Source organism: Arachis hypogaea, chromosome 12, assembly GCF_003086295.3.
Source record: "Arachis hypogaea cultivar Tifrunner chromosome 12, arahy.Tifrunner.gnm2.J5K5, whole genome shotgun sequence".
NCBI classification, from domain to species: Eukaryota; Viridiplantae; Streptophyta; class Magnoliopsida; order Fabales; family Fabaceae; genus Arachis; species Arachis hypogaea.
In genome coordinates, this window is record NC_092047.1 from 118,092,934 (window position 1) to 118,104,466 (window position 11,533).

The 11,533-nt window shown below is 29.3% G+C and overlaps 1 protein-coding gene across 1 annotated transcript; it reads left to right on the forward strand.

The window, feature by feature from the left end:
* The first annotated feature begins 2,176 nt into the window (after window positions 1-2,176).
* On the forward strand, window positions 2,177-3,442 carry LOC112730711 (uncharacterized). Its single transcript, XM_025780772.1, has one exon. The coding sequence runs from the start codon at window positions 2,177-2,179 to the stop codon at window positions 3,440-3,442; it is 1,266 nt and encodes a 421-aa protein (XP_025636557.1).
* The last annotated feature ends 8,091 nt before the right edge of the window (window positions 3,443-11,533 follow it).

Genomic DNA, 11,533 nt, shown 5'->3' on the forward strand with positions numbered 1-11,533 from the left:
TATTTAATTTGATCTTTCAATTGAAATAAATAATTTATATTATAAACAAATGACAATAGTAACTAAAATACATACTAATTTAAGAATACACAGTGAAAATATACAAAGTTAAAATAAAAAATAACAAATTTTTGTTTATAGAAAATATGTATAAATAAAAATAATTAAAAAAAATTATATGAACAATGAGTATTAAAAATTTTATATTAATTTTTTTTATAAATTTTAAATCTTAAATTCTCTCTTAATATTTTAATATTAGAAAATTTTAATTTTATTTAATTTTAATATTCTCTTTTAATATTTTTTTATTTATTTTGATCTTTATAATGGAATAAGTAATTTATATTATAGCCAATGAGTTATAACTCAAATGGCATAGTCTCCCCACATTCAATTAAGAGGTTACGGATTCTGAGTCTCCTATCTTTGGTAAAAAAAAAAAAATAATTTATATTATAAATAAATAACAATAGTAAGTAAAGTACATATTAATTCAAGAATATACCGTAAAAATATACAAAGTCAAATAAAAAATAATAAATTTTTTTTATAAAAAATTTGTATAAATAAAAATAATTAAAAAATTATATAAATAATGAATATTAAAAATTTTATATTATGCAAAATTATATTTTTTAACGACCTTTAGAATATTTTAAAAAAAAAATTTAATATATATATATATATATATATTAAAATTTAGTACTCTTTTGATTATAATTTGTCAGTACTATTTTTTTATTTAATTTGGTCTTTCTAATGAAATTAATAATTGAAATTATAAAAAAAGTATATTTTTATTTTTTAAGTTAAAATTTAAATAGATATAATTTAATTAAATTTAAAATTTAAATTATCTCTATCTTAATTTTAACTTAAAAAATAAAAATATACTTTTTTTATAATTTCAATTATTGATCCTATTAGGAAGACCTTTTTATTTCAATTATTTTTATTTATACAAATTTTTTATAAAAAAATTTGTTATTTTTTATTTGACTTTGTATATTTGTACGGTATATTCTTGAATTATTTTTATTTAATTTGATATTCTTAATGCCCATTCTCCCACTGCTGTATGCCAGATGCGGTCACTCAATGCCTCTTTCGCATCGCTGCGGGCTCTCTTTCTCTCCAACCTTATTACTGAATGCTTAGATAGGGTGAAAATGGAGGTTTTTGTATGTTTTTGTGTGTAACGTTAAGAGTTGTGGGTAACTCATGGTTAAGTCTTAGGTGTGATATTCAAACATAAATCATGGCAGGATGTTGGGGATTATAGCTGACAAATAAATCGTGGTAGGGTGCTGGAGTTATAACTTACACATAAATCGTGGCAGGGTCTTGTGTTTTTGCTTGAAACCACGTAAATCCTCCTAATCTGGAACGATTTACATACAATTAATAAAGCTGACAACCTTAGGACGATTTATGTGTTATTGGTCAAAAATCATTCATGCATAAATCGTTCCAGGGTGTAATGGTTAACATATTATATAAATCATATTCCCCTAGCACGATTTATATAATATTAGGATTAGGGTATTTACGTATCAAAAATTGATTTAGAGGATTTGAGTAATTTTAGAACTTGTTTAATTTATTTAGGTAAAAAAGCCTTATCTTGATAAAAAAAGATCTTTTTTTAATAAAAAATATTTTTTTATTTTTTAACGTGTTTTACAAATTTCTAATAGTAAAAGTAAAAGTACTATAAAAAAACATCTTTTTTAAAAGACTGTAATTTATATTTTTTTTAAAAGATTTTTTTAAAAAAAGATTTTTTTTCTTAAAAAAGATATTTTTTATATAATAAATAAACAAAAAAGTACTTTTATATTGTTATACCCAATCATAATTGATAAATAAAAAATTTTTTTATATGAGATATCTAAATATAAAATCACTTTTATTTTTTCATAAAATCTTTAAAAAAAAAATATCTCAAAACAAATCTTTTTCTTAGATAGTCACCAAAAAAAAAATCTTTTTCTTAGAATCTCCCAAACAAGTCCATAATCCTTATTTTAAATATGACCTTCAATCACTACAAGCCCTTCCTCCCACACTCGCGCAGCATCCTAGCACTGCTCCCCCACAACTCCTCACCCTCTCTCGAGCCACCGCACTCAGTTCCGGCTTTCTCGTGCGTCTGCAGCCGCCGCACGTATCCATGCTTCGTCGTGCCTCCCCAACTGCAGCCCAGCCTTGTTGCGCCTCCCCAACCGTAGGTTGGATGGATTTGCCTCTGGAACTGTTAGAATTAATTTTCCAAAGGCTATGTTTGGATGATGTCATGAATTGTCGTGCCACATGCTGCTCTTGGCGAAAGGCCGCGGACGCCATATTTTCATCTCAACTTCCATTGATGCTCTCTCTTTCAACAGGAGGGTATGCCTACAATTTTGGAAGCTTATCCGCCCCATGGAGCAACCATGATTCCACTGTGCTCACTGAAAAATGGCCGCAAGAAATCGAGGGTAGCTATAATAGGGTTTACTCGGTGCAAGGTTGGTTGGTGTTCAATTTATTTCATTATGAGTCGGTCAAGGGCCAAACTTTCTCTGAGCTTTTATTCTTCAACCCGTTTTCTCGAGCCAGATTCAAGCTTCCAAAACTGTTCTTGTTTTCTGGAAAGCTGTTCTATCATCATGTTCGTGTTGCATTCAATTCTGCACCACCGGGGTCTGAGGAGTTCGTTGTTGCTTTCTTGTTTGTGTTTAGCAATCAAGAAAAAAAGTACTACTTAATGGGACCAGAAGATTTGAAACAAAGGCTAGCTATTATCAAATTCAAGCAAGGATCATGGATTGAATCCATTGAAAGCGATGAAATCTTCTATGATATTGAAGTTCATGGTGATAATAAGCTGTATGGTCTTACCGTCAAACATGGAACAAGTGTTGTGTTCGTGTTTACCCTGGATAATCATCGTGATGATCATGTCGTTGAACGATTGGTTATGCTAAATACCATAGAAGATACAGATGCTTTTGGCATATTTATTTTTTCTTATGCATCCTTCAAACGAAGACATCAGATGGTAATGGACACTAGCACGGGGGAGTTGTTGCTAGTTCGTCATGAGCGAAGTTTCAGTTACGACACATCAATTCGTACAGAAGGGTTTAGGGTTTTTAAATTGGACAGAAGCAATCTTAAATGGTGTGAGGTTTTTGATATTGGTGATCGTTTCTTGTTCTGGGATTTCACCGAGGTGAGTCTTGTGTCCGCTAAGGAACTTAGAGTTGCAGAACGGTTTAAGAGGGGCAATTGCATATTTTTCTGCCATGCAAATGATCAGCGATATCGATCTAATGAATTTAAAGAATATGATGTGGGAGTCTTCTTCTTGGCTGATAGAACCATTAGCCATTTTCCAATGAGTTCTTCTTTGCCGATTTCACTCCGGAACATGTGGTTCAGCCCTGCTCCTTAATTATTTTGATAAAAATTTTATTTTTTGATTGCATTCTCTTATTATTCTTGTTATTATATTATGTGAAGAAATTAATGTAACAATTTATTTATCTGTTATTTGATCTTAATTTCAATTTGGTAAAAAATTTATTAGCATGATGTTTATTTGATCTTGAGAAATAGAAGATCAATAATTAAAATTAAAAAAAAATATTTGCTATTTAAAAAAATATTGATAAAATTTTTTTATGTATTCTTTAGGGATCTTTTTTTACGGACCATATATACATATAAAATTTAAATCTTGTTAATGATCTAGATTCTTATTAGGATCTCTAAGTATAATATAAAAAACGATTAAATAAAAAAAGACTCTTTTTTTATTTAATTTTTTTTGTATTGATGGATTCATTTTTCAATTGATTTGGCAATAATAAATGAAGGGATTACAAGTAATCCATGTCGATCTCTAAAGTGCGTATTGATTATTAATTCAATAAATATATCTATTTATATAATTGAATAATAAAAATAATGAATATATGATATGTCTCTGTCAGTTAATTAAAGCAAACGATTCTATAATCTAAAATAATAAAAACAAAAGATTTGAATGAAAGCATAAGCATTTTTTTTTATTAAAGATAGAGAAAACGAGATGCATTTTAAATTTTTAAAACCATTAAAATATCGGTTTATCAAATGTGATAAATTAATGTATTAAATTAGCATGTTGGTAATGAAAATAAAGTGAAAGAGTAACGCGAATAATAATTATAAATTTTAACATCAAATTTAAGTTATTTTTAGAACACCATTGCAAGAGTTGTGCCTGCATATCAGAAGTTTGCAGCTTGGAGCTGTGGCGTCATTTTTAGAAATGGCATGTGGGTCAGTGTTTTCATGTTTTGTCGGAGTTTAATTTTAATGGACAAGAGTAAATTATATTATTGTTCAATTAAATTTATTCATTGAGATAACATTTTAAGTGCATGATTTGGTAATTAGTTATTTTTATTGATACAATAATAGTAATTAGATGATTTTGAAGGATATTATTGAAGGCAACTACTCAAATGAAGATGCTAAAAACATCTTTTTATGAAGATTCTTGTGTTAAAAGTGTACTTTGTTTGTTTAGCCACACTTTAAAAAAAATAACACTTTTGCAACACATCAAAATCAAACCATACATTTTATCATCTAATGGTAAAAAAGAAGTATCTTCATATGAAGACAATAGTAAAATCTTCATGGTAGTATCCACCATTATTGAATACCTATTTGAGAAGTTTTCACTGCCAAAGAATTGCCTATTATCACTAATATTCTTACTTTTTATATTAATATTTAAAAGGTAAAAACGATTTTTTTATGTTTTAACACATCAAATTCTTTCAATTCTAACTAAATTTTATTTAAAAAAATTAAGTAATTTTAGTTTAGTCATAATCTTAATCCATGACATTTACAAATCAATTCAATTCCTATTTTAAAACTAAATCAATTTTAATTCAATTATATTCCAAACACATCTTTAAATGATGGAAATGTATAGGTAAACAATAAGAATACTAAATAATGTAAATAATAGATATATCGGATGTTTAATTTAATAGGTATGCAGATAATTATGTTTAATGGGATGGTTATTCCTTTTAATTTAATTTACTTATGCATAGTTAATAATTAGTAGATGTTCAATTCATTAAGTGTGCGAATAGTTATTCTAATGTTAGAATTCATGGGATAATTTGAGAGTTGAGTGTTTTTTACCTTTTTTATTTATTTATTAGGCCAATTTTAAAATTTATTGTTTACAAAAGTCATTGTCTACCTAACAAATTTAAAAAAACAAAAACTCATACATTTGTGTAGTATATATTTAAAAATTATTAAATAATTTAAACAAATTTAATTAAATTATTATTTAATAATTCTCACGATTTTTTTAAACTAACTAAACAATATTTAAAAGAAAAAATTAATTTTAATTTTAAAAAACAAATCAAATTTTAAATTAATTAAATATAATTCTTATTTTAAATTTGACTTTCACTAATCACAAACCCTTCCGCCCTGCTCCCCCCTCCCCCCCCCCCTCCCCACACTTCTCTCGCAAACCACCACAACCCCCCCCCCCCCTCTCTCGCGAGCCACGACACACGTTCTGGCCTCTTCGTGCGTCTGCAGCCACCGCCGTCACACGCGCTTCATCGCGCCTTCCCAACTGCAGCACGCAGCCCAGCCTCAGTGCGCCTCCAACCTAACATTTTATCCATCATCTTCCGATGGGTTGGATGGATTTGCCTTTGGAACTGTTGGAATTAATTTTCCAAAGGCTATGTTTGGATGATGCCATGAATGGTCGTGCAACATGCCGCTCTTGGCGAAAGGCCGCTGACGCCATATTTTCCTCTCAGCTTCCATTGATGCTCTCTCTTTCAACATCTACATCTTCGTACATAAAATCAGATAGCAACAACTTTGGAAGCTTATCCGCCCCATGGAGCAACCATGATTCCACTGTGTTCACTGAAACATGGCCGCAAGGAATCAACCGTACCGATAACAGGGTTCACTCGGTGCAGGGTTGGTTGATGTTCAATATATTTCATTATGTGAGCGACAAGAGCCAAACTTTCTCTGAGCTTTCATTCTTCAACCCGTTTTCTCGTGCCAGATTCAAGCTTCCAAAACTCTTCTTATTTTCTGGAAAGCCGGATTATCATCAAGTTCGTGTTGCATTCAATTCTGCACCACCGGGGTCTGAGGAGTTCGTTCTTGCTTTCTTGTGTGTGTTTAGCTATAAAACAAAAAGAGTTCATCAAACCAGAACATACGAAACAAGGCTAGCTTTTATCAAATTCAAGCAAGGATCATGGATTGAATTGGAAACCACTGAAACCGCTGAAATCTTCTATGATATTGAAGTTCATGGTGATAATAAACTGTATGGTCTTACCGTCAAACATAAAACAAGGGTTGTGTTCGTGTTTACCCTTAGAGATAATCATCGTGATGATCATGTCGTTGAACGATTGGTTATGCTAAATAACTTAGAATGTATTTTTCCTGGCAACTTTGTTGTTAATTATGAATTCTTCAGACGAAGTCATCAGATGGTAATGGACACTAGCACAGGGGAGTTGTTGCTAGTTCGTCATGATAGATGTGCATCAGATCTAAATGGATGTTATGATTCAATTTGTACCAAGGGCTTTCGTGTTTTTAAGTTGGACAGAAGCAATCTTAGATGGTGTGAGGTTTTTGACATTGGTAATCGTTTCTTGTTCTGGGATTACACCAAGGTGAGTCTTGTGTCAGCTAAGGGACTCAGACTTGCAGAACAGTTTAAGAGGGGAAATTGCATCTTTTTCTGCCATGCAAATACTCATCGGGAGCAGAAATATCCAATACCAGATATTCAAGATCGATTTCGAATTAAAGAACATGATATGGGTGTCTTCTTCTTGGCTGATAGAACCATTAGCCATTTTTCAATTAATTCTTCTTTGCCGTTTTCGCTTCTGAACATGTGGTTCAGTCCTGCTCCTTGGTTAGTTTGATAAGAAATTAGGCCACGCTTAGTTTGTATTTTCATTTTGAGAGTTGAGGAATGCAACTCTTCATTAGAATTTATTGTTTTTTATCATCAATTAGTTATTAATATTAAACGTGGGGATTAAAGTATACTGTTGAATTACTAAACTAAAGTAATTAGGTTGATAGCTAAAAGTGATTACTAAAAATAATAAATTCTGATCATTCCTTAACATTTTCTGTTTAGAGTTTCTTTATTTTAGAATTTTATCGAGAATGAAAACAAAAATTTTTTTTGACATAGCATAATGTTTATTTATTTTGATTTATTCTTGCATTTATATAGACAACTAAATAAATCAGTCACCACATGTCTATCTGAACAATACAACTTTTAACTTGTTGCAATCTGAATGTAAATACACAAATTGTATTCCAACAAATTTATAGTTTGAATGCAACTAAACCACCAACCATATATATGTGAACACATAAAATCAGATGCATTTTAACATCATTAAAACGATGAGTTTCATCAAATGTGATAAGTTAGTCTCTAAATTCATCAAATGTTAACAAAGATGAATTTAGAGACTAATACAAATTACAATTATAAATTTAAGAGTTAAATTTGTGTCAATTGAAAATTTATAAATAAATTTAAATTCAACATCAAATTTTAGAGTCTCTAAATTAAGGAAATCAGGGACGGACCTAGAGGGGGGCGAGTAGTGGCCTCGGCCCCCCCAAAATTTTTAGAAACTATATTTATATATGAGATATGTATTTAAAAAAATAAAAAATATTATATAATTTAGTATTTTTATATGTATTATTTTTTATTATGTGATAGATTTATGTCTTAATTATTTAATTCACTAATATTTTTCACTTAACTAATTTAATATCATACCCTCAAGTTTTTGCAACTTTCAAATTAGTTTTTATATAGTAATCTCTATATTTATTTAAAAAAATCATTTGTTTATTTTTTATTAACATATTTAAAATTTATATTATTATATTAATAATTATTTACGTAGTTATATTTTGATAATCACATTATGTACTTTAGATATTCTTTTTTTATAAAAAATACTTATTTTTTTCTAAATTTACGTTGTTAAAAGAAAAACTTTTATAAAAATATCTTATATCTTGTATTCTATAAAGGTATTGTGTCTTTCAAATAATTAATAATTTGTCATTTATTTTCAAATTTTTAAAATTTTTTAAAAGAATTAATTTTAATTAATAAGATATGTGATCATTTTTAACTAAACACGCTATAAATTATTGGTACTTTATAATTTTATAATGTACTATTGATATTGTTATATTTTTTTTATGTAACTATCATATTAAAAATAAAATTGTGAAAAAAATTTATAATTATATATATATATATATTTGATAAACTTTTTGAAAAACTAACTCTAATAACTATATGTTAATTATTTTTATGGAATGAAAAAAAAATTTATCTAAAATTCGGCCCCTCCATACTAAATTTTCTGGATCCGTCCTGAAGGAAATAAAGACTAACTTGAACATTTAACATTGATTGTGGATGCCTGTTCATGCCTTGCACTTCTCTAATGTAGTGATAGTGTTTGTTTTGTACAAACTTCTATAGTAATACATGCATTGAAAAAGTTTTACGATAGTGTAATTTTTTCGAAATAAAGATATTAAAGGCAGTTATAATTTTTTCGAAATAAAGATACTAAATGATATTAGATTAAATCAAAATAAATTAGTACCGTACAAATCAATTATTTGCATACAATTAAATTAGATTGAAAAGTATAAATTAAATCAATATCTCCAAATCGTTTAAAATTATATCATTTTTACAATTCGAATAAATTCAAAATGTACTACAAAATGTAGTCTTATTTCGTTGACAATACAAATGATAGATGTAAATATATTCCACTCACTCTAAGTTGGTATATACAGTAAAACTCGTATATAAATTGTTGGACCCCTTCTACGGTTTATGCATATTTTCCATCCTTACGGAAACCGTAAAACCCCTACCACGATTTCTTCTCAAATGCTTCATCAACGTAAACCGTAAACCCCTCTAGCGGTCTACGTGTATTTTAAATCCGTAGGACTCTTCCACGGTTTAGGTAGATTTGTAAAAACTAAAAAGTTACATTTTCGTATTCAAATTGCAAAAGTTGCATTTCCGTAATTTTAGAAGTCAAATATTTTATTTTCATAAATTATTTATGAGATTTACAATTCAATTTAATTTCTATTTTAAAATTAAATCAATTTTATTTCAATTATATTTCAAACACATTTTTAAATAATGGGTAAAGTATACTTTTTGTCCCTGAAGTTTGACAAAAGTTTCAAAAATACTCCTAAGTTTTATTTTATTTCAATTTTGTCCCAAAAGTTTTCGATTTGCATCAAATATATCATCGACAGCTAAATTTTTAAAAAATTTAAGACCAATTTAACAATAATGCATGAAAATTATGCTTGATTTGTTTGTGTTGAGGGGTTGTTCTTATGAAATTGTTGTTGAATTGGTCTTAAATTTTTTGAAAAATTAGCCGTCAAGGGTATATTTGATGCAAATCGAAAACTTTTGGGACAAAATTGAAACAAAATAAAACTTATGAGTATTTTTGAAAATTTTATCAAACTTCAGGGACAAAAAATATACTTTACCCTTAAATAATTTAACATATTTAATTAAAAAGTAGAAATTCCCTTTCAATTGTGAAGTTTATATTTAGTGTTTGTTTGGCGGCATTGTTTTGTTAAAAAATATATTTTTTATTTTTTAGTATGTTTGGTAAATTTCTAGTAGTAAAAGTAAAAATACTAGAAAAATTAGAAAAACATTTTTTGAGAAGCTGTAATTTATATTTTTTTTAAAGATCTTTTTTCTTAAAAAAAAAGATGTTTTTTATTCAATAAATAAACAAAAAAATATTTTTATATTGTTATCCCAAACATAATTGATAGATAAAAAAAATTTTTTAAATGAGATAACTAAACATAAAGTTACTTTTATTTCTCCATAAAATCTTTTAAAAAAATAACTCAAAAAAATATTTTTTTTAGAAACTCATCCAAACAAACCCTTAAAAACAAGTGAGTCACCTTGGCTAAATCATTAACCTAACATTTTATCCATCATCTTCCGATGGGTTGGATGGATTTGCCTCTGGAATTGTTGCAATTAATTTTTCAAAGACTGTCTCTGATGGATGATATCACAGAATGTCGTGCCACATGTCGCTCGTGGCGAAAGGCCGCTGACGCCGTATTTTCATCTCAGCTTCCATTGATGCTCTCTCTTTCAACAGGAGGGTATGCCAACAACTTTGGAAGCTTATCCGCCCCATGGAGCAACCATGATTCCACTGTGCTCACTGAAAAATGGCCGCAAGAAATCGACCGTACCTATAATAGGGTTTACTCGGTGCAAGGTTGGTTGGTGTTCAATATATTTCATTATGAGTGGTTCAAGGACCAAACTTTCTCTGAGCTTTCATTCTTCAACCCGTTTTCTCGAGCCAGATTCAAGCTTCCAAAACTGTTCTTGTTTTCTGGAGGGCCGTGTTATTATCAACTTCGTGTTGCATTCAATTCTGCACCACCGGGGTCTGAAGAGTTCGTTGTTGCTTTCTTGTTTGTGTTTAGCTATCAAGAAAAAGTGAACAACTTAATCGGACCAGAAGATACGAAGCAAAGGCTAGCTTTTATCAAATTCAAGCAAGGATCATGGATTGAATCCATTGAAAGCGATGAAATCTTTTATGATATTCAAGTTCATGATGATAATAAACTGTATGGTCTTACCTTCAAACATCAAACAAGCGTTGTGTTCGTGTTTACCCTTAGAGATAATCATCGTGATAATCATGTCGTTGAACGATTGGTTATGCTAAATACCATACAAGATATAGATCCTGTTGGAAGATTTATTTTTTCTCATGCATCCTTCAAACCAAGTCATCAGATGGTAATGGACACTAGCACGGGGGAGTTGTTGCTAGTTCGTCATGAGCGAAGTAGCAGTTACGACACATCAGTTCGTACGGAAGGGTTTAGTGTTTTTAAATTGGACAGAAGCAATCTTAAATGGCGTGAGGTTTTTGATATTGGTGATCGTTTCTTGTTATGGGATTTTACCGAGGTGAGTCTTGTGTCTGCTAAGGGACTCAGAGTTGCAGAACGGTTTAAGAGGGGCAATTGCATATTTTTCTGCCATGCAAATACTCATCGGGAGCAGAAATATCCAATACCAGATATTCAAGATCGATTTCGATTTAAAGAACATGATATGGGTGTCTTCTTCTTGGCTGATAGAACCATTAGCTATTTTTCAATTAGTTCTTCTTTACCGTTTTCGCTTCTGAACATGTGGTTCAGTCCTGCTCCTTAGTTAGTTTAATAAGAAACTAGGCCACGCTTAGTTTGTATTTTCATTTTGAGAATTGAGAAATGTTACTCATCATTAGAATTTATTGTTTTTTTTTATCATCAATTAGTTATTAATATGAAACCTGAGAATTAAAGTATATTATTTAAACCT